Below are 25,118 nucleotides of genomic sequence, written 5' to 3' on the forward strand. Positions count from 1 at the left end.
TAGGAACTACAAGTAAGCCTGCAGTCTGAGAGCGAAGCGCTCTATTGGGGTGATATGGTACTATGAGGTCCCTAAGATAAGATGGGACCTGATTATTCAAAACCTTATAAGTAAGAAGAAGAATTTTAAATTCTATTCTAGAATTACCAGGAAGCCAATGAAGAGAGGCCAATATGGGTGAGATATGCTCTCTCCTTCTAGTCCCTGTCAGTACTCTAGCTGCAGCATTTTGAATTAACTGAAGGCTTTTCAGGGAACTTTTAGGACAACCTGATAATAATGAATTACAATAGTCCAGCCTAGAGGAAATAAATGCATGAATTAGTTTTTCAGCATCACTCTGAGACAAGACCTTTCTAATTTTAGAGATATTGCGCAAATGCAAAAAAGCAGTCCTTCATATTTGTTTAATATGCGCATTGAATGACATATCCTGATCAAAAATGACTCCAAGATTTCTCACAGTATTACTAGAGGTCAGGGTAATGCCATCCAGCTAATTGGTGTGTGTTCTCTGGCTTCATGGGTAGATAAAGCTGGGTATCATCTGCGTAACAATGAAAATTTAAGCAATGCTGTCTAATAATACTGCCTAAGGGAAGCATGTATAAAGTGAATAAAATTGGTCCTAGCACAGAACCTTGTGGAACTCCATAATCAACCTTAGTCTGTGAAGAAGATTCCCCATTTACATGAACAAATTGTAATCTATTAGCTAAATATGATTCAAACCACCGCAGCGCAGTGCCTTTAATACCTATGGCATGCTCTAATCTCTGTAATAAAATGTTATGGTCAACAGTATCAAAAGCAGCACTGAGGTCTAACAGAACAAGCACAGAGATGAGTCCACTGTCTGAGGCCATAAGAAGATCATTTGTAACCTTCACTAATGCTGTTTCTGTGCTATGATGAATTCTAAAACCTGACTGAAACTCTTCAAATATACCACTCCTCTGCAGATGATCAGTTAGCTGTTTTACAACTACCCTTTCAAGAATTTTTGAGAGAAAAGGAAGGTTGGAGATTGGCCTATAATTAGCTAAGATAGCTGGATCAAGTGATGGCTTTTTAAGTAATGGTTTAATTACTGCCACCTTAAAAGCCTGTGGTACATAGCCAACTAATAAAGATAGATTGATCATATTTAAGATCGAAGCATTAATTAATGGTAGGGCTTCCTTGAGCAGCCTGGTAGGAATGGGGTCTAATAAACATGTTGATGGTTTGGAGGAAGTAACTAATGAAAATAACTCAGACAGAACAATCGGAGAGAAAGAGTCTAACCAAATACTGGCATCACTGAAAGCAGCCAAAGATAACGATATGTCTTTGGGATGGTTATGAGTAATTTTTTCTCTAATAGTTAAAATTTTATTAGCAAAGAAATTCTTGAAGTCATTATTAGTTAAAGTTAAAGGAATACTCGGCTCAATAGAGCTCTGACTCTTTGTCAGCCTGGCTACAGTGCTGAAAAGAAACCTGGGGTTGTTCTTATTTTCTTCAATTAGTGATGAGTAGTAAGATGTCCTAGCTTTACGGAGGGCTTTTTTTTATAGAGCAACAGACTCTTTTTTCCAGGCTAAGTGAAGATCTTCTAAATTAGTGAGACGCCATTTCCTCTCCAACTTACGGGTTATCTGCTTTAAGCTGCGAGTTTGTGAGTTATACCACGGAGTCAGGCACTTCTGATTTAAGGCTCTCTCTTTCAGAGGAGCTACAGCATCCAAAGTTGTCCTCAATGAGGATGTAAAACTATTGACAAGATAATCTATCTTACTCACAGAGTTTAGGTAGCTACTCTGCACTGTGTTGGTATATGGCATTGGAGAACATAAAGAAGGAATCATATCCTTAAACCTAGTTACAGCGCTTTCTGAAAGACTTCTAGTGTAATGAAACTTATTCCCCACTGCTGGGTAGTCCGTCAGAGTAAGTGTAAATGTTATTAAGATGGAATTGAATTAAAATGAGAATAACCGCCTTGTCTGATGATTTGCGGACGTTCATGCTGTTATGCAGTTGCTAATAGCCATTTTACAGCTCCGCTAAGGCATCGCTGTGAAACTCCTTTTTACTTGCTCCGCTTATGCGTCACTGGTAAAGCTCAATTTCCGACTGTATAACCACCATGAACGTCCGCAAATCATCAGACACAACAGGGTTATCCCTAATTATTATCACTTTACCGGGGCGTTGCTAGGCCGGTATCATAGATTTACGTCGACGCTATCTGGCTATACCCGCCCGCTGTGTGTAAACAAATGACATAATAGCACGTGGCCCAAGAACTGTCTGCAGAGGAAAAGATAAAAAGGCGAGAAGTGTGTGTTGGTCCCAATATGGATATTCCGGATGATTTTCTCATGGATAGTACGACAATGAACAGCACCCAAAGCAGCCAGCTTGATGAGGACGCACTGCCAAATTTGGAGAGCAGCGCGCGCCAGCCGACACGACAAAAGTTAAAGTGAGCCAACTTTTTATGTACGCGTTACGTGTTGTGTATCTCAGTAAAAAGTGATAGTAATGCAAATAACATGCATTTGTCATGCGGTATGCATTTTTCTGAGTCCCTCTGTTCATGCCGTCGCCCAAAATGACAGCTATTAGCTGTCATTTTGGGCGACTGGGCATGGACATCGGGCCTCTTGAAAATGCATACCGCCCTCCAAAAGCATGTTATTGTATTATTATAGTTGTTGCTCATCACAGAAGACTGTGAGGGAGCAACCTCGCTACAACACTACTCACATTTATGATCACCCCTGTTATGAAATATGGGGAGATGTTGTGATCAGCGTGTCTGTCTGTCCGTTTTCACTTGTTAATGCAATATCTCAAGAACCAGTTGACCAATTTCATATTTAGCATAAGAGTGTACTTCAGTGATCCCCAACACCAGTCAATTATGGTGACCTTGGGGTCAATTTCAAGGTCACAATGAGATATTCATGATATTGTTATTGCCGCCTTTCTTAGAGCGGTATCTCTAGAATCAGTTCACCAATTTCATACATACAGGGTGGGCCAATAAAATGTTACCACTTTTGTAATCCAAAGAAAAGCGTGGATTGAACATGTCATCAGTTATTGAACTGTGCAGAAAACAAGAGACAAAGTGGTATCAGTGGACCTTTGGTATCAAATGTTAATTTGATGCTTCTGTTACAAGTCTGTAAATAAAACTTTCGAATAAGTTCTCATTTCAAAAACGTACGATCAAAAAGTGGTAACATTTTATTGGCCCACCCTGTATTTGGCATATGGGTGTACTTGGGTGATCCCCCAACACTTTGTATTACTGATTTGTGGGGTCCGGGGGGAGTTGTCATTTCCTAAAGACTCTTGTTAAAGAAGCAGGTATATTTTTTATACTATTGACAGGATTATCAGGAGTATACCAAATCGGTATGAGAAATGTATAAATGCTAGAGGGTAGCATATATCTTGATTGTTTAATATATGTTTTGTTGACATACCAATCTGTTTTGTTATGGCATTAAATCCTCCACACTTTAGCATAAAGAAATGCAAACAGTGTGGTATGTGTGATAAATCCACTAGAAGTAGGCATTTCTCAGAAACTGAGCGACTGTGAGGGAAGCCACCAACTATCACAAGTTACACAGCTTGATGGTTGGAGTGGAACAAGAAGTAAAGTACAGTAGTGTTCAGAATAATAGTAGTGCTAGGTGACTAAAAAGATTAATTCAGGTTTTGAGTATATTTCTTATTGTTACATGGAAAACAAGGTACCAGTAGATTCAGTAGATTCTCACAAATCCAACAAGACCAAGCATTCATGATATGCACACTCTTAAGGCTATGAAATTGGGCTATTAGTAAAAAAAAAAAAAAAAAAAAGTAGAAAAGGGGGTGTTCACAATAATAGTATTGTGGCATTCAGTCAGTGAGTTCGTCAATTTTGTGGAACAAACAGGTGTGAATCAGGTGTCCCCTATGTAAGGATGAAGCCAGCACCTGTTGGAACATGCGTTTCTCTTTGAAAGCCTGAGGAAAATGGGACATTCAAGACATTTTTCAGAACAACAGTGTTTGATTAAAAAGTTGATTGGAGAGGGGAAAACATATACGCAGGTGCAAAAAATAATAGGCTGTTCATCTACAATGATCTCCAATGCTGTAAAATGGACAAAAAACAGAGACGCGTGGAAGAAAACAGAAAACAACCATCAAAATGGATAGAGGAATAACCAGAATGGCAAAGGCTCACCCATTGATCAGCTCCAGGATGATCAAAGACAGTCTGGAGTTACCTGTAAGTGCTGTGACAGTTAGAAGACGCCTGTGTGATGTTAATTTATTTGCAAGAATCCCCCGCAAAGTCCCTCTGTTAAATAAGACGTGCAGAAGAGGTTACAATTTGCCAAAGAACACATCAACTGGCCTAAAGAGAAATGGAGGAATATTTTGTGGACTGATGAGAGTAAAATTGTTCTTTATGGGTCCAAGGGCTGCAGACAGTTTGTGAGACGACCCCCAAACTCTGAATTCAAGCCACAGTTCACAGTGAAGACAGTGAAGCATGGTGGTGCAAGCATCATGATATGGGCATGTTTCTCCTACTATGGTGTTGGGCCTATAAATCGCATACCGGGTATCATGGATCAGTTTGGATATGTCATAATACTTGAAGAGGTCATGTTGCCTTATGCTGAAGAGGACATGCCCTTGAAATGTGTGTTTCAACAAGACAATGACCCCAAGCACACTAGTAACCAAGCAAAATCATGGTTCCAAACCAACAAAATGAATGCCTCATAGATGTGAAGAAATTATGAAAAACCGTGGTTATACAACTAAATACTAGTTTAGTGATTCACAGGATTGTTAAAAAAGCAGTTTGAACATAACAGTTTTGAGTTTGTAGCGTCAACAGCGGATGCTACTATTATTGTGAACACCCCCTTTTCTACTTTTTTTTTACTAATAGCCCAATTTCATAGCCTTAAGAGTGTGCATATCATGAATGCTTGGTCTTGTTGGATTTGTGAGAATCTACTGAATCTACTGGTACCTTGTTTCCCATGTAACAATAAGAAATATACTCAAAAAAAAAAACCTGGATTAATCTTTTTAGTCACATAGCACTGCTATTATTCTGAACACTACTGTAAGTTCTTTAGATCCTCTCTTTTTCACCACAGCAGATCCAATACTGGTGTACGTGTTAATTTGGCACACAGTTTATGCCTGATGCAACTCTGCATTACATGGAAAGTAGGCTGTCTTGGTCCTGAACTGGGAGCCTTCCACCCCATAAACCAGCACACTAACCACTTCTCTACCACCCTGCCAGAGTGGAACAAAAAGGATGGTCTTAAAAAGGTGAGAAATTTTAGCTACATGTTGCCAGAAAGCACTTGGGAGACTTGTTTTCTTTTATAAAAATTCTCTATTCCACTGCACCATGAAGTTGCAGTTTGCGATTCAACAGACAGTAGATACACTATGACTATGCTGTTTCTCCAGCCGCAGAAGACTATTAACTCCCTCGCATTTGTCATATGTGTCTTGGTGACTTCCTGCACAGGTTTCCTTCCTGCCCAATTGAGTTTTGCTTCTTGATTCATGGACATTTTCATTGACTTGGAAGTGTTTGTGTGCCCATCACCTGACTTAACTTAAGAAAACTCACAAGTAATAATTTATAAAAATAAAAAAAGTGATTATTTGCATTAAAATAATCCTTCTATACCCTATGATAGAGTGGCGTCCTGTCCGAGGTGTACCCTCTCTCGTGCCCTATAACTGTTGGGATAGGCTCTCGCCCCCCTCCCCATGACCTTTCATTGGAGAAGCGGGTATCGAAAATGGATGAATGGACAATCATATTTTCTTTGCCAAATTACTTATGATGTCTGAAAATTGAGGCACTACTTATGCAAATGGCATAAAAACAGTGGACAGTGGATGTTGATGTCACCATTACTCAGTCCCTGGTAACCAGACAAGCTCTGAACAAAGGGAATATCTCAACATTGCCAGTTGTAAAACATGACATCAACAAAATGTGCCAAATAATAAATACATTTATTCACAAATTTTTTTCTCATTTTAATGTCCTGCACTTTCAGTTAAAATCATTATGGAAACTTTGCATAATTTATTACCACCCCTGAAAAATGTCAGCTACCTATTTTATTAACACTACCCACTCTAGAGTCCATGGATCCCCCACAGGTAACTGTAGTAGAAATGTATTTATTTGCAGGGAATTTGACAGTTTCCCTATTGAGTCAAAACAATGGGAGTGTGGAGATAGGCTTCACAGAACAAAACACAATAAAAACAGGACACTACCACTGGTTAATAATAATAATATTCAAAAAATGAATAATAAAACTATACATGAAAACAGAAATAAAACACAAAACAAAAAAATTTTCTCGCCATTAACAACTATAGGCAGTTGAGGGGGAAAACAGTGACAGAACCTGACTTTTTTCCACATATATGGACTGCAGGGTTTCTCCTCATCAAATCCATTCTGTATAGATTATCAAGAAAATACACTCCTACTGTTCCTTCAGCTGCGCCATTGTTTTTCACTCAGGGTCGCCACAGCAGATCCGAGCTGGATGGATGCACATTGATTTGGCACATTTTATGCTTGATGCCTTTCCTGACACAACCCACATTACATGGAGAAAGGGCAAGGGTGGGTTTGAACTGCGAACCTTCTGCACTGGAAACAAGCACGTTAACTGCTTGGCTACCACCCTGCCCATAAAGAAAATACACTGAATTTTTAAAATGAAATCAAATTTTACTGATTTAAAAAACAAACAACAAAAAACATTTTGTCCTATTTTGCTACTATTACAACAAAAATAAAGGGTTTTCTTAATTTTGTTCATCAATCTTGTTTCCTTTGCAATTACAGCTTCTCACTAGCAGGGGGTGATGCAACCCCCTCAGCACTCCTACGTTCAGCATCACCGATTCAATGGACGTCTAAGGGTCAATACAAAGGTTTTCTTGTTTTAACAGCATTAGTGAAGGTTACAAATGATCTTCTTTTGGCCTCAGACAGTGGACTCATCTCTGTGCTTGTTCTGTTAGACCTCAGTGCTGCTTTTGATACTGTTGACCATAAAATTCTATTACAGAGATTAGAGCATGCCATAGGTATTAAAGGCACTGCGCTGTGGTGGTTTGAATCATATTTATCTAATAGATTACAATTTGTTCATGTAAATGGGGAATCTTCTTCACAGACTAAGGTTAATTATGGAGTTCCACAAGGTTCTGTGCTAGGACCAATTTTATTCACTTTATACATGCTTCCCTTAGGCAGTATTATTAGACAGCATTGCTTAAATTTTCATTGTTACACAGATGATACCCAGCTTTATCTATCCATGAAGCCAGAGGACACACGCCAATTAGCTAAACTGCAGGATTGTCTTACAGACATAAAGACATGGATGACCTCTAATTTCCTGCTTTTAAACTCAGATAAAACTGAAGTTATTGTACTTGGCCCCACAAATCTTAGAAACATGGTGTCTAACCAGATCCTTACTCTGGATGGCATTACCCTGACCTCTAGTAATACTGTGAGAAATCTTGGAGTCATTTTTGATCAGGATATGTCATTCAAAGCGCATATTAAACAAATATGTAGGACTGCTTTTTTGCATTTACGCAATATCTCTAAAATTAGAAAGGTCTTGTGTCAGAGTGATGCTGAAAAGCCTTCAGTTAATTCAAAATGCTGCAGCTAGAGTACTAACGAGGACTAGAAGGAGAGAGCATATCTCACCCATATTGGCCTCTCTTCATTGGCTTCCTGTTAATTCTAGAATAGAATTTAAAATTCTTATTCTTACTTATAAGGTTTTGAATAATCAGGTCCCATCTTATCTTAGGGACCTCATAGTACCATATCACCCCAATAGAGCACTTCGCTCTCAGACTGCAGGCTTACTTGTAGTTCCTAGGGTTTGTAAGAGTAGAATGGGAGGCAGAGTCTTCAGCTTTCAGGCTCCTCTCCTGTGGAACCAGCTCCCAATTCAGATCAGGGAGACAGACACCCTCTCTACTTTTAAGATTAGGCTTAAAACTTTCCTTTTTGCTAAAGCTTATAGTTAGGGCTGGATCAGGTGACCCTGAACCATCCCTTAGTTATGCTGCTATAGACTTAGACTGCTGGGGGTTCCCATGATGCACTGAGTGTTTCTTTCTCTTTTTGCTCTGTATGCACCACTCTGCATTTAATCATTAGTGATCGATCTCTGCTCCCCTCCACAGCATGTCTTTTTCCTGGTTCTCTCCCTCAGCCCCAACCAGTCCCAGCAGAAGACTGCCCCTCCCTGAGCCTGGTTCTGCTGGAGGTTTCTTCCTGTTAAAAGGCAGTTTTTCCTTCCCACTGTCGCCAAGTGCTTGCTCACAGGGGGTCGTTTTGACCGTTGGGGTTTTTACGTAATTATTGTATGGCCTTGCCTTACAATATAAAGCGCCTTGGGCCAACTGTTTGTTGTGATTTGGCGCTATATAAATAAAATTGATTGATTGATTGATTGAACCATATGTAGTTTTTGAGAAACAGGATGATTTGTTGGATATAATTTGTTGTTTCACTTAATTTCCAAACTACAGTCGCAGTGCTTAGCTTGTCAAAAAGGTTGAATTCATGAATCCATTCATATTTTTTTGCTGGTAAGTATAGTGCAGAATTCACTACACTTGTGATTTTTAGAGGTGAAGAACCCCGGCTTTAGTGAGAAAAAGTCTAACCACATATCTATTCCATCCAACCCACTAAACCAGCTGATTCGAATAAGTTCAACTCTTCACGCAGGGAGATGAGCAAAATCACTGGAAGCACCTGTTTTAGGTGCACTGGTAGAAACGATACATGATAGGACTTTTACTTCCTGAAGGTTTTCCACCTCTGTTTTTTTGTTTTTTTTTTCTTTATGGTTTGTTTTGTTTTTCCTCTGTAGGATTAATTTAAGTTCATAACACACAAACACACAAGCAAGTAGTTTGAATTGTGTACATGGAAAAAAAAAAATCAGAAACTGTTCTTTTCACCTCTTCTCCAGGAAGGTGGGAATGGCTGAGTGACTCCCCCTCTTTGCTCCCACCATGTGAAGGTGCTGTAAGTTATTACTGTCAGTTTGGCCGATCGCCACATTTCACCTCTGCTGCAGGACGCCGTTTTAAAAGAATCCTAGATGAACATCTGTTTCTGCTGCGCTGGCCTGAGGGACACAAGGCAAGCATCCTTTTAAAGAAAACTGAAAATTTGTAAAGAAATTAGTTATTACATTCATTCATTGTATGATTTGTGTACGGTTATGAAGTTCATTTATTCACTTTCTGCTGCTTATCAGGGTCTGGGTCATGATGGCAGCAAACTAAGCAGCCCTCCCACACTTCCCTATCCTTAGCTAAGTCTGCTAACTTTTTCTGTGGATTCTTAAGACACACTTATTTTCCCTTTCGTATGGCTAGTATACTGGCATAGTATCTTACTATACTTTTTACTCTTTTAAATACATTTTATTCAGAAATGGAGCGGGCCGCGGCCTCAACTTTATCTAAATTCTGAGTCTTTTAGTGAAGCTTAGGGCTAGTTGCCGGCGATCACTTTAGTATTTCTTTTGTTCTTCTTGTTGCTTAATGCTGACAAATTATACTGTATTTGTTGTCTTTCTGATGCCTGATTGTGTTTTTTTGTTTTTTCACTGTTTGAGGTACAGCTCCATCCAGCGATGGGTGTGGTATGTGTTTCTGAAACCCTCCTGTCCTGTCCACCAGCAACATTTCTCGTATATTCATTTTGTGAATTGTTTTGTAAATTGTGTCAGTAGCATGGCCCAAGCAGAAGGTCGCCCCTTTGAGTCTGGTCTGCTTGAGGTTTCTTCCTCAAATCATCAGAGCAAGTTTTTCCTTACCACTATTGCCTGTGTGCTTGCTCTGGGGGTTGGTAAGGTTAGACCTTACTTGTGTGAAGCATCTTGAGGCAACTTGGTTGTGATTTGGCACTATATAAATGAAAATAAATAAATAAATAAAATTCTCAAGGCAATCCCAAGACAGTGATGGATATAATTCCTCCAGCATATCTTTGGACATCCCTAGAAAACCTCCCTAGGGAGATGCCCAGAGAGCATCCTCACCACGTGCCTGAAGCACTACAGCTAGCTCCATTCAGTGCAAAAGAACAAAGGCTCTCATCTGAGTTACTTTCAGATATTCAAGTTTCTCATCCTGTGCATGAGTGTAAGCCTAGATACCTTACAGAGAAACCTAATTTCTGCCAGTTGTATCCACATCTTATTCTTTTGGTCACTACCCAAAGCTCATGACCATAGGTGATAATAGGAGTGTACATCGAGTGGTTAGTCTAGAGCAGGGGTCGGCAACCTTTGAGACATTGAGTGCCAATTTCAAATTTTCTAGTCAATGAGTGTGCCACTATCAACAATAATGGTAAAAATGACACAAACTACAGGAATATGTTCAACAAATTCAAAGCAAACAGCAACATATTTAACTAATCAGTATGGGCTGAGACTAAAATGAATCATAGGCTATGTCTCAATTAATATATCTTGCCTACCAGTCAGTGTGATCCCTGTCCTTGCTTTTCTTGGCTGAGCTTTTTTATCTTGGGTTTGTAGTTTGTCACTTTTAATTGTAAACATGCCTCAGAATGGTCTGTCGTCAAACGGCTGCGGATGGGGCTGAGCACACTTTTCATGTGCAAAAATACCTGCTCACACAGATATGTTGAGCAGTTCACAGGAAACATTTATTTCTGTATGTATTTATTATGTTCATTGTTAGTTGCTTTTATATTTTCTGTTGTGTTTCTGTTCAGGTTCTTTTTGTCTCTTTCTCTAAAATTATATACAATAAGTATATATTGTTTATAATAATCATTATATTATTAATATATGAACAAAAATAAATTTAAAAATATTACAATTTGAAAACAAATGCACCCGAACGTGATGACAGCTGCAACAGCTTAATGCTAACTTTTAACATTGAAAATGCCATAGACATGCTAACGCATTAGCATCGCTCCCGTTTTTAATTTATAAAATACATCTATCAACTGTTTCAGAAGACCATAACAGGTCGGTTTAACATAAAAAAAAGTTAAATAATACTCACAGATGTATGCTCTTTAGGGTTTTAGCAGGGGAAAATTAAGCGAAAGAAAGAAAGAATAAACGAAGCAATAGATGGAAGCACTGCTTCAATCTGCGAACCACTGCTTCGATTGGTTCAAGGTTCAAAGCAAAGCCGCGCTGCAGAAAAGTTGATCACAGACCCGCTGCAGGGTCTGTAATCAATGTAGAGAAATGATCATTTCCTGACAAACACCCCCCAAAACAACGGCCACTTTGAAGGACCGATAACAGAATCGTTAAGCAAAAAGCTTATTGATGTCGGTGGATCGAATCATTTCTTAACGTACCCGAAAGGAACCGGTTCTTGATACCCATCCCTACTTGTAACACTGTCAGGTAACTTTGATTTTGATGCACGCTTGGCTAATTTTACACATGGGTCTCTGGAAAAGTGGGCGGGAGCTGGGTGAAGAGCGCTGTGGAGCGAATGCGGTTGGAAGATCGTGCTGTCACTCAGATTTTTTTTTTGCTGATGCTGGTCCAGTGTTGTGCGTGCCAGTGATTATGCCGCCGTGTGCCAGCAGTGGCACACGTGCCATAGGTTGCCAACCCCTGGTCTAGAGCCTTGCCTTCTGGCTTAGCTCTTTCATCACCATGGCAGTCAAATACGGTCTCAGATTTGGAGGTACTGTTCCTCATCCTAGGATCTTCACATTTGGCCTCATCCCTACCCAGTGCACATTGGGGGTCAGTGTTTGATTAAATAGGCATAACCACATAATTAACAAAAAAATAGAGATATAATTCTGAGGTCACCAAACTGGACACCCTTCAGTCTTTTACTGTGCCTTGAAATCTTCTTCATGAACATCACAAGTAAGATTGGAGACACGAGGCAACCCTGGAAGAGTCCAATGCCCACCAGAAACAGGTCTAATGAAATGCCGAGTTGTGGAGGCCCCTGCACCAATCAGACTTAAAAGTCTTCCATCTGCAGCTTGACAGCTTCCCTCACCACAGGTGGTCACCAGCAGGTTCTTGTGTGGCTGCAAGCACCAACAACCATCTGTCCACAACTCAAATCCTTTAACAATGAAGGCCTTCAACACTCTGAGGCCATGTCTCCAACTTAGACTGAGACCTACATATCAGTACCTCCACTGGTATTTTACAGTCTGATGCTTTTTGATGGTCCTCTTCTTCTTCCTCCACTTCCATGACACCCCTCCTATGAAAGAGCCTCCCTGTGTTGTACTTTTTGTCCAACCAAAATTAAATCACAACAATAGCAGTAAGTGTGATATATGTTGTGCTGTACTTTTACCTGGCATAAAGTTGAATAATTACATTGTAAATGAACATGACATGCTTCATCGAGAAAAAGAAAATGTAATTTTCTCTAATAATTAAAGAGAGTATATAAGGTTAATAAATGTACACTTTCTTTCTTTCTCCCTTGTTTCTCTCAGGGGAAGTTACATTGAGTTTGATGCGGAGATCAGATTCTGTGGGAAAAGTCAGCCATAGACAGAAATGTTCAAACTTCTCCAGGCAGAAGCTGTCAGGAAAAAACTTGTACAAAAACATATTTGCAACAACATGAAAAATACATAAAACTTTGCTGTATTTAAACAAAAAATTGCTGCCGATATTGACCTGAATTTTGAGATTTGCCTTTCAGATTGGTAAATGTGCACCTGTAAATTTTCTGTTTGGTTTATTTCATCTGGAATGATTCCTCCAAATTTTCCTGGAATGAGAAAAGCAATTTTGTCAATGTACAAGTCTTCATGTCCCTCATAGTGTTTCCTTTTTTAAATGTCAGCAAACAGCAAAGTTTGAATTTCCAGATATTAACTTAAAAATTCAAAGTTCAAGACAATTTTATCAATGAAAACCTGATTACATCGGGCATTAAAGAAAACAGACAAGGGAGAATAATCAACAGTTTGTTCTTATCAAAAGCATTTTGGGGTTTCTGTTATTTGTTTCCTCTCACACAAACTGTTGCTTTGCCATTTTAAAGAGGTTGATGAGCCCTCATTATCCAATCAGTGACAGATTTACAGTGAAGGGGTGTGTCAGTTATTAAGATTTCCATGGAGGAAGGACAGGGGCATCCATAGTTACACCTCCTCTGTCATCCGTCCACTGTGATTAAGTGGCGAGGATAGAAGAGAAAAGAGATGGGCATTGATTAATCTTCATATCCTTCAATAACAGAGGCATTTACTTTCAGGATGTGTGTTTTCACTGACTGACTTTTCACTGATAGAATGTTTCCATTACCTGTTTTGACGAGGTACAGTCCAGTTTGGTAGACTCTTGTTCTGATGGGTGAACAGGATTCTTTGTGACCAATTGTCCCGACTCTCTTTCTGTAGGCAGACAAAGATCTGGCAGTAAGGGGAGAGGATGGAAACCTTTACCACTGGATCCTCCCCTCGTTCTTCCAGCTGCTTAAAGACTTGGTGCAGGAGGGAAGACAGTTTTCTGTCCTGTTTCGCACGTTTGGAATGGACCTGCCTCGTGTGCTAAGTGCCGTGTCCAAAGCTCTGACCCAAGGAGTCCACCCACTGTTTCCTGATCTGCCTGATCTCAAGGTGAATCATATTATTTTCTTAATAGGATGTCCATTTTTATTTGAGGTAATAAAGTAGGCTTACCCTTGAGAAGGAAACATCAGTTTATCAAAATTCCACTGAACAATAGAGTTGATACATTTCTGGGGTGATTTCAAGTTGTGTTTGTCAATTTTATTTTGGCTCATTTGGAACTAATGCAGATGCACTTAAAAAGGCTTCAAAATACCCATCACACGAACTTATAGTGCTGAAAAATAGTTAGAAAAAAGTTAATGCGAGACTGTAAAAACCTTGAATGACCACTTGAGACTGGCTCCAAAAAATGAATCAGTCCCCATAGATCCCATTTTAAAATGACTGATACAACATTTGTGGCATCTACAGTTAGCCTGCCTGTTTATGACAACTTGGGGGGGGGGGGTTGTAAGAGTATTGCCATGCAAGGTGCTCAAGACACAGTGGTAGCAACTTGGGGATTAAGGCCCTCACCCAAGGGCCCTTCATGACTTTCCGGCCTGATAGGCTTTTGAACCGAGGATCATCTGTTCTCATGCCCATCACTTAACCACTGCACCGTCATCTCCCCACCTACGTGTGTTGCTGAGCACAAGGAAACAGAAATGAGGCTTTTTTTTTATTCCTCACATCAGAGAACAACATAAAGCCAATCTGTGTGCTGTAGCTGTGCTCATAGCATTGTTTGTCCTTGGCACCATTAAATAAACAAAACAAAAAACTTCTGATCTGGTGCTGTTGTTTAATCCATGCAAAAACTGTGTCCAAAGGCACGGACATCCAGTTTGTTCCCACCCGCCAACGTCCCTCTCGATATACTTCACCCCAAATGTTCCATGAGCAAAAACACATTTCCCCTTAATCTAAAACTCTGAACCGTTCTGTGTGTCCTCGCTAAAAACAGCTGATCCATGACATGTTCACAACTAAGGCTTTTTTCCACCCAAATGCCTCTAAAGTCATGATGTAAAAAGCATTGATAAAACTTTCTTACCTGTCAATCTGGTCGTGTTTTCTCCATAAATAAACATTATCCATTCTTCTGCTTAAACCTGGTTCACACAGCAGGATCTTAAAATTATCTTTATATCGATATCAGGCCAAAAAAATCCAACATGTTGAATATCCCCGATTTGCGATCGGAGCGCTCCTGACGGCCTTCCGAGCAGATCAGAGCTCTCTTAACACACCACACATGGCAGGAATATCTGATAAGATTATTGTTAGCATCATCACAATTGTCGGGACGTCCTTAAGATTGTCGGAAGGGGAAGATTGGGTCCGATATCGGCTTAATTATCCTGCCGTGTGAACCTGGCCTTAAACAGCAAGTCAGGGGTGAATCCACCTAGGAAGGGGCTGTGGAGCGGGGCAGGGATGCGGGTCCCCCACAACACCCTTAGATTAAAGTTCCACTTTTGAAGCCTTTTTTTAAATTACTGATACTACTTACAATAATAATTTCAACAACTAAAATGTTCAGAGAGAATTTAAATGTTAGAAAGAATTTAATAGTTAAATTTATAAACAATGTAGGTTAGAAATTGTAAGGTTTACCGTTACACTGCCGTCAACAGTTAAATATGAGGTCAAGAAAGATGTCTTTGTTTTATTTTTTATAAAACAAGCATTTATGTTCATTGACATTAAGAACAGATGACTATAAAGTGAGTACTGGCAAACAGGTCATCATTTTCATATTGAGATGGTGGGTGGGTGTTTTCAGCAGCTGCTGAAAGTAACTAATAAAGTAACTAGTAATCTAACTTAGTTACTTTTAAAATTGAGTAATCAGTAAAGTAATTAAATTACTTTTTCAAGGAGTAATCAGTAATTGGATTACTTGTTCAAAGTAACTGTGGCAACACTGCTGGTAGTCCTGATGGCACGCATTTGTGGCTAGCTCAGATGACTAGTTGATTGCCTTCCATTTGGATTTTTGTGCTGAAGTCTGGCAAGGTCTGGGGCTGTGTTCACAGTTGCGAGTGTTGCCTGCCCTTGCCTTGATGTGCATTCCTCAGATGAGGCATTGCATGCGGTGTAGTTGGGTGCACTTGGAACACAAACGTAATTGCCCTTTTTTGGGATCAGTAAAGTTGTCTGAAGTTTGAAGTCACTTCTCCATGGTGAGGCTGGTCTGAGTTTGTTCGGGTTGCTCCTGTCCTCTCACGGTGCACAGTGCTGATCCTCAGATCACCTGTCCTTTTACAGGATGTGTCCTCCACCACATTGGCACTGTGGCACTGATGCAAGTGCCATTGACTTTTCCACACATCTCATTTAAATTAATTACGGCATTGAATTTTTAAAAATAATTTTGTTTTTTCTAAACTTGTGCACTTGAAACGTGGTGAGAACAAATATCTAAAACACATTAATTAAATGTACCGATTACAGCTGGCACACTTTCATATAACACAACTAAACTTACTTTTACATCCAGTTTTCTTTAGACAAGTCAGGAAATGGATACATGAACATTTCCATATCACTGAGTATGTCTTGGACTTCATTTATGTCACTCATTAAGAGATAAAAACACGGTGTTATTGGATGGTAAATCTGTCTGGAGTTGGTAGTTCTTAAAAATTGATTGACTGCAAGAAGGAAGTTCCTGAACAAAGCCACCAAGACACTCATGACAATTCTGAAGGAGTTATAGGCTTCTGTGGCTGTGAGATACTGGGCAACAGTGCAACTTTTATCTGTTGTATCACCAGTCACACACCACCATGTTAGAGTGGAACAGAGAGTGATTTTCTTAAACCTAAAATGTGAAATTTCAGTTTGAGGTTTCCAGGAGGCACATGGGAGACTTGAGCCTTGATCTGATCTGTCTGTGTTCCACTCCACCATGAAGGAAGCTGTGACTGGTGGTGCAACAGGCTGGTTGTATCTCTCTGACCTGAATAAATATTGACATAGATTAATGAGGATTCAAGTTGGGAATGTACTGAATATATATCATGGTGCAGTCCCCCTACAGGTCATCATCATAACAGTGAATGTAAATCCCATGACTCTGTCCAGCATAATCTGCCTGTGAGGGCCACATCTGCAGCCCCACAGCTGCAGTTGAAGGTTGTACTTCCGTGCACCAATACACCCTGATAGTCTGCTTGGTTTACCCACATCGTACATGTAAGCAAATAAATGACAGAATATGACGTACTCAGAGTTTATTTGGTGTGACAGGGTTACTGGCCAAGTGGTTGGTTTCAGTGTGGAAGGTTCCCGGTTCATGTAATGTGGAGTTGCGTCAGGAAGGGCATCCGGTGTAAAACTTGTGCCAAATCAACATGCAGATCCATCTTGAATCTGCCTTTGTGACCCCGAGTGAAAACAACGGAGCAGCTGAAGGGACTTACTTAATCAGGGTTTATTTATTTATTTTTATCACATTTGTGCTACTTGGAGCGTGCACTTTTAGCAAACTACCGTGGTGCTAACAGTAGGCTACGAGTATATTGCGTGTTGTAACTGCTGCGTGGTTGCCATAAGACTCAAATGATAAGCTCCAGGAAGCAGTGGGCCTAAATAAAGGAAGTGCCAGTGAGGCCATACCAAGTGCCTGCTGCATCAACAGGCTTATTGGATTATTTGTCATTTGTTATTTAGTGTCCTCTTATTGAATTTATAATTGGTTTTTATATATTTTCAGTTTTGATTAAGTGTTCATTTCAAATATTAGATTAATTGTGCTGTGTTCTTTTTTTTTTTTTCTTTTTGTAAGTCATTATAGTCTTAGTGTTTGTCATTACCGTGTGTGTGTGTGTGTGTGTTGATGGCGGTGGGGTGACACACTCCAAAAGCCATTTGTGTTGGGGGGGGGGGGCAGACGATGACGACACACGTCATACGCCATTTGTGTGTGTGGGGGGGGGTTCGGCATACTCACACCCATGTGTGTTGCGAGGTTACACCACTTTCGTGTGGCACTTTAACACTTTTCACGGACAGGTCGAATGTGATCACCTGCTCTCTACTATCGTACCAGGTGCATGAATAGCCCCGCCTTTTTCGATGTTGGATGTTCGTGTGTAACGCCTGGAATTTGTCCGACACCTGCCGAGAGGGGGTTCAGTTGAGCATGCGCAGGGCATTCGCTGCCTTTTGGCCGCTTGTGTGCTCGAATGTTGTGGCTACAGGTGTACAAGGCGTTTGAGGCAGCTCTGATTTTTTCACGAATGGCATGCAATTCCTCCTTTGTGCACTAGTCGGCTTCAATTGTGTTATGTGTGAAGGGGCCCTTAGATTTGTAAATGAAGTGAGGAACCTTGCGGTGATTTTTAATCCTACGTTGTCCTTTGACCTCCACATTAGAGATATCATGAGGACTTGGCAAAGATTAGTCCCATCCTATCTATGGCTGATGCTGAGACCCTGATTCATGCTTTTGTTTCTTCTAGACTGGACTACTGCAGTGTTGTACTTTCTGGTTTACCGCAGTCCAGCGTTAGGGGTCTCCAATTGGTTCAAGATGCTGCTGCCAGACTCTTGACAGTAAGCAGAAAGTTCAGCCATATTACACCCATTTTGGCATCTCTTCACTGGCTTCCCATCTCTGTGAGGTTGGATTTTAAGGTTCTGTTATTAACCTATGAAATTATTCATGGACTAGCACCTCCCTACTTATCCCTACGTATCGAAAGCTGTATGACGGGTTATAAAGTGCAAAACATGCTCTATGCCAGTGTCTCTTGCATGTCTGTCTAAAGTTGTCTGTGAACTTAAGCCTGTTTCGAGTCCACCTGACGCTGTTCCTCCTCGACTGTTTAAAGAAGTCTTGACAACTATTGGCCCAGTGTCCTTGACATTATAAATAACAGTCTGCTGTCTGGTGGTGTTCTTTTGTTTTTGTTTTGTAAAGAGGCAGTTATTGAGCCCCTTCTGAAAAAAAACCTAGCCTTGATTCTGCTAATGTCTGTAATTTTAGGCCAATTTCCAAACTGCCTTTCTTGGCTAAAATTTTAGAGAAATGTGTTCTTATGCAGCTGCAGTTTTTCCTAGAAGCTTTTGATATTTTTCCGTCAGGTTATAAAACCCTTCATAGTACAGAGTCTGCACTTTTTAAAGGTTTTTAATGACTTGTTTTTAGTGACTGATTCTGCCATTTCAGTCCTTTTAGACTTGTCAGCTGATTTTGACACAGTCGACCACACAACTCTTTTAATTCATTTAGAAAACTGTGGGGGTTAGGGGTAGTGCTGTGGAGTGGTTTAGGTCTTATCTCAGTGGGAGGAGCTGCTCTGTCAGACTGGGGGATTTCATCTCGTCCTCTGCATCTCTAAATTGTGGAGTACTGCAGGGCTCAATCCTAGCGCCCATTCTCTTCGCCCTTTACTTCCTCTCACTGAGTCAGATTTTCAAAAACCATGGCTTACAGCATGATTTTTATGCAGATGACTACCAGATTTACCTGCCACTCAAAAACTTGCTTCTGCCCCCCTGGCACCTCTTTTTAATTGTTTGATCGACTTCAAGGCTTGGTTGGCCCACAATCTTTTAAGTCTAAATGAGAGTAAAACAGAGGTCATTTTATTTGGAAATATTGACCCCCCTCTTAGACTTGGGCCCTCTTAAACAGCACGTGAAACAATCTCACCAACCTTGGTGTCATTATTGACAAAGATTTTAAATTTGACAAGCAGGTGAACGCGGTTGTCAAATCTGGATTTTATCATTTGCATCTTTTATCTAAAGTTAAAATTTTTTTATCTTTTAATGCTTTCGAACAAGTCGTGCACGCTTTTGTCTCATCTCGTTTAGACTACTGTAATGCACTTTTTATCGGCATCAGCCACAATGCACTTTCCCACTTACAGTTGGTCCAAAATTCTGCTGCGCGCCTCTTAACTGGTAGTAGAAAGCGAGAGCACATTACTCAGATTTTAGCGTCCCTGCACTGGCTTCCAGTTCGTTTTAGAGTTGATTTTAAGATTTTATTGTTTGTTTTTAAAGCTTTGAATGGATTGGCCCCAGCTTACATCTCGGACCTCATCTAAATTTACCAGCCTCCCCGTGCTTTCAGGTCCGAGGGCCAGCTCCAACTTGTGGTGCCTGTGACGAGACTGAAAACCGGGGGGACAGGGCTTTCTCTGTGGTGGGCCCTCAGCTGTGGAATGATTTGCCCCTTAACATCCAAACAGCCCCCACTGTAGAGTGTTTTAAGCTTCATCTTAAGATCCATTTTTATGCTTTGGCTTTTAACACCGCATGAGTGTGTGGTCCTCTGTGTTTTTTTTTTGTTTTGTTTTTTTTTTCTTTTTTGTAGAGCACTTTGGAAACTGCTCTGTTTGTGAAATGTGCTACAACCCCTGGCAAAAATTATGGAATCACCGGCCTCGGAGGATGTTCATTCAGTTGTTTAATTTTGTAGAAAAAAAGCAGATCACAGACATGACACAAAACTAAAGTCATCAAATGGCAACTTTCTGGCTTAAAGAAACACTATAAGAAATTAGGAAAAAAAAATTGTGGCAGTCAGTAACAGTTACTTTTTTAGACCAAGCAGAGTGGAAAAAAATATGTAATCACTCAATTCTGAGGAAAAAATTATGGAATCATGAAAAACAAAAGAACGCTCCAACACATCACTAGTATTTTGTTGCACCACCTCTGGCTTTTATAACAGCTTGCAGTCTCTGAGGCATGGACGTAATGAGTGACAAACAGTACTCTTCATCAATCTGGCTCCAACTTTCTCTGATTGCTGTTGCCAGATCAGCTTTGCAGGTTGGAGCCTTGTCACGGACCATTTTCTTCAACTTCCACCAAAGATTTTCAATTGGATTAAGATCCGGACTATTTGCAGGCCATGACATTGACCCTATGTGTCTTTTTGCAAGGAATGTTTTCACAGTTTTCGCTCTATGGTAAGATGCATTATCATCTTGAAAAATGATTTCATCATCCCCAAACATCCTTTCAATTGATGGGATATGAAAAGTGTCCAAAATATCAATGTAAACCTGTGCATTTATTGATGATGTAATGACAGCCATCTCCCCAGTGCCTTTACCTGACATGCAGCCCTATAATCATCAATGACTGTGGAAATTTACATGTTCTCTTCAGGCAGTCGTCTTTATAAATTTCATTGGAACAGCACCAAACAAAAGTTCCAGCATCATCACCTTGCCCAGTGCAGATTCGAGATTCAGCACTGAATATGACTTTCATCCAGTCATCCACAGTCCACAGTTGCTTTTCCTTAGCCCATTGTAACCTTGTTTTTTTTCTGTTTAGGTGTTAATGATGGCTTTCGTTTAGCTTTTCTGTATGTAAATCCCATTTCCTTTAGGCAGTTTCTTACAGTTCGGTCACAGACGACTCCAGTTTCCTCCCATTCGTTCCTCATTTGTTTTGTTGTGCATTTTTGATTTTTGAGACATATTGCTGTAAGTTTTCTGTCTTGACGCTTTGATCTCTTCCTTGGTCTACCAGTATGTTTGCCTTTAACAACCTTCCCATGTTGTTTGTATTTGGTCCAGAGTTTAGACACAGCTGACTGTGAACAACCAACATCTTTAGCAACATTGCGTGATGATTTACCATCTTTTAAGAGTTTGATAATCCTCACCTTTGTTTCAATTGACATCTCTCGTGTTGGAGCCATGATTCATGTCAGTCCACTTGGTGCAACAGTTCTCCAAGGTGTGATCACTCCTTTTTAGATGCAGACTAATGAGCAGATCTGATTTGATGCAGGTGTTTGTTTTGGGGATGAAAATTTACAGGGTGATTCCATAATTTATTCCTCAGAATTGAGTGATTCCATATTTTTTTCCCACTGCTTGGTCAAAAAAAGTAACCGTTACTGACTGCCACAATTTTTTTTCTTGATTTCTTATAGTGTTTCTTAAAGCCAGAAAGTTGCCATTTGAAATGACTTTAGTTTTGTGTCATGTCTGTGATCTGCTTTTTTTCTACAAAATTAAACAACTGAATGAACATCCTCCGAGGCCGGTGATTCCATAATTTTTGCCAGGGGTTGTATATCAATCAATCAATCAATCAATCGATCAATTTTTTTATATAGCGCCAAATCACAACAAACAGTTGCCCCAAGGCGCTTTATATTGTAAGGCAAGGCCATACAATAATTATGTAAAACCCCAATGGTCAAAATGACCCCCTGTGAGCAAGCACTTGGCTACAGTGGGAAGGAAAAACTCCCTTTTAACAGGAAGAAACCTCCAGCAGAACCAGGCTCAGGGAGGGGCAGTCTTCTGCTGGGACTGGTTGGGGCTGAGGGAGAGAACCAGGAAAAAGACATGCTGTGGAGGGGAGCAGAGATCGATCACTAATGATTAAATGCAGAGTGGTGCATACAGAGCACAAAGAGAAAGAAACAGTGCATCATGGGAACCCCCCAGCAGTCTACGTCTATAGCAGCATAACTAAGGGATGGTTCAGGGTCACCTGATCCAGCCCTAACTATAAGCTACAATAGCTTATAATAACTAAAAGCTTACAATAGTCCAGCCTAGAGGAAATAAATGCATGAATTAGTTTTTCAGCATCACTCTGAGACAAGACCTTTCTGATTTTAGAGATATTGCGTAAATGCAAAAAAGCAGTCCTACATATTTGTTTAATATGCGCATTGAATGACATATCCTGATCAAAAATGACTCCAAGATTTCTCACAGTATTACTAGAGGTCAGGGTAATGCCATCCAGAGTAAGGATCTGGTTAGACACCATGTTTCTAAGATTTGTGGGGCCAAGTACAATAACTTCAGTTTTATCTGAGTTTAAAAGCAGGAAATTAGAGGTCATCCATGTCTTTATGTCTGTAAGACAATCCTGCAGTTTAGCTAATTGGTGTGTGTCCTCTGGCTTCATGGATAGATAAAGCTGGGTATCATCTGCGTAACAATGAAAATTTAAGCAATACCGTCTAATTATACATGCTTCCCTTAGGCAGTATTAAGTGAATAAAATTGGTCCTAGCACAGAACCTTGTGGAACTCCATAATTAACTTTAGTCTGTGAAGAAGATTCCCCATTTACATGAACAAATTGTAATCTATTAGACAAATATGATTCAAACCACCGCAGCGCAGTGCCTTTAATACCTATGGCATGCTCTAATCTCTGTAATAAAATTTTATGGTCAACAGTATCAAAAGCAGCACTGAGGTCTAACAGAACAAGCACAGAGATGAGTCCACTGTCCGAGGCCATAAGAAGATCATTTGTAACCTTCACTAATGCTGTTTCTGTACTATGATGAATTCTAAAACCTGACTGAAACTCTTCAAATAGACCATTCCTCTGCAGATGATCAGTTAGCTGTTTTACAACTACCCTTTCAAGAATTTTTGAGAGAAAAGGAAGGTTGGAGATTGGCCTATAATTAGCTAAGATAGCTGGGTCAAGTGATGGCTTTTTAAGTAATGGTTTAATTACTGCCACCTTAAAAGCCTGTGGTACATAGCCAACTAATAAAGATAGATTGATCATTTTTAAGATCGAAGCATTAAATAATGGTAGGGCTTCCTTGAGCAGCCTGGTAGGAATGGGGTCTAATAAACATGTTGATGGTTTGGATGAAGTAACTAATGAAAATAACTCAGACAGAACAATCGGAGAGAAAGAGTCTAACCAAATACCGGCATCACTGAAAGCAGCCAAAGATAACGATACGTCTTTGGGATGGTTATGAGTAATTTTTTCTCTAATAGTTAAAATTTTGTTAGCAAAGAAAGTCAGAAAGTCATTCCTAGTTAAAGTTAATGGAATACTCAGCTCAATAGAGCTCTGACTCTTTGTCAGCCTGGCTACAGTGCTGAAAAGAAACCTGGGGTTGTTCTTATTTTCTTCAATTAGTGATGAGTAGAAAGATGTCCTAGCTTTACGGAGGGCTTTTTTTATAGAGCAACAGACTCTTTTTCCAGGCTAAGTGAAGATCTTCTAAATTAGTGAGACGCCATTTCCTCTCCAACTTACGGGTTATCTGCTTTAAGCTACGAGTTTGTGAGTTATACCACGGAGTCAGGCACTTCTGATTTAAAGCTCTCTTTTTCAGAGGAGCTACAGCATCCAAAGTTGTCTTCAATGAGGATGTAAAACTATTGACGAGATACTCTATCTCACTTACAGAGTTTAGGTAGCTACTCTGCACTGTGTTGGTATATGGCATTAGAGAACATAAAGAAGGAATCATATCCTTAAACCTAGTTACAGCACTTTCTGAAAGACTTCTAGTGTAATGAAACTTATTCCCCACTGCTGGGTAGTCCATCAGAGTAAATGTAAATGTTATTAAGAAATGATCAGACAGAAAGGAGTTTTCAGGGAATACTGTTAAGTCTTCAATTTCCATACCCTAAGTCAGAACAAGATCTAAGATATGATTAAAGTGGTGGGTGGACTCATTTACATTTTGAGCAAAGCCAATTGAGTCTAATAATAGATTAAATGCAGTGTTGAGGCTGTCATTCTCAGCATCTGTGTGGATGTTAAAATCGCCCACTATAATTATCTTATCTGAGCTAAGCACTAAGTCAGACAAAAGTAACGACCAGGTGGACGATAGATAATAACAAATAAAACTGATTTTTGGGACTTCCAATTTGGATGGACAAGACAATGTTTACTCTGAGAATACTGTTGGAGAAGTACAGAGAAGGCCAGAAAGAGTTGCATTGTGTGTTTGTGGACTTAGAAAAAGCTTATCGTAGGGTGCCAAGAGAATAGCTGTGGTATTGTATAAGGAAGACTGGAGTGGCAGAGAAGTATGTTAGGGTAGTGCAGGACATGTACAAGAATAGTGTGACAGCGGTGAGATGCACAGTCGGAATGACAGACTCATTCAAGGTGGAGGTGGGATTACACCAAGGATCAGCTCTGAGTCCTTTGTTGTTTGCAGTGGTGATGGACATGTTGACAGATGAGATCAGACAGGAGTCCCCATGGACTATGATGTTTGTAGATGACATTGTGATTCGTAGTGAGAGTAGAGAGCAAGTTGAGTCTAGTCTGAAGAGGTGGAGATATGCTTTGGAGAGAAGGGGAATGAAAGTCAGTAGAAGCAAGACTGAGTACATGTGTGTGAATGGGAGGGAGCCCAGTGGAACAGTGCAGTTACAAGGAGTAGAAGTGGTGAAAGTAGATGAGTTTAAATATTTGGGGTCAACTGTTCAAAGTAACAGAGAGTGTGGTAGAGAGGTGAAGAAGAGAGTGCAGGCAGGGTGGAGTGGGTGGAGAAAGGTGGCAGGAGTGATTTGTGACCGAAGAATATCAGAAAGAGTGAAGGGGAGAGTTTACAAGACAGTAGTGAGACCAACTATGTTGTACGGTTTAGAGACGGTGGCACTAACAAAAAGACAGGAGGCAGAGCTGGAGGTGGCAGAGCTGAAGATGTTGAGATTCTCTTTGGGAGTGACAA

At 40.1% G+C, this 25,118-nt stretch overlaps 1 protein-coding gene across 1 annotated transcript in view; it reads left to right on the forward strand.

The window, feature by feature from the left end:
- si:dkey-32e6.3 overlaps positions 1-25,118 on the forward strand; it is a 34,644-nt gene that overhangs the window by 3,426 nt on the left and 6,100 nt on the right. The window contains exons 2-3 of the mRNA XM_034172164.1: positions 9,078-9,250; positions 13,505-13,723. Of these exons, the coding sequence (XP_034028055.1) occupies positions 9,078-9,250; positions 13,505-13,723 (392 nt within the window). The remainder of the gene's footprint in view (positions 1-9,077; positions 9,251-13,504; positions 13,724-25,118) is intronic.

This window comes from Thalassophryne amazonica, chromosome 6, assembly GCF_902500255.1.
Source record: "Thalassophryne amazonica chromosome 6, fThaAma1.1, whole genome shotgun sequence".
Lineage (NCBI taxonomy): Eukaryota > Metazoa > Chordata > Actinopteri > Batrachoidiformes > Batrachoididae > Thalassophryne > Thalassophryne amazonica.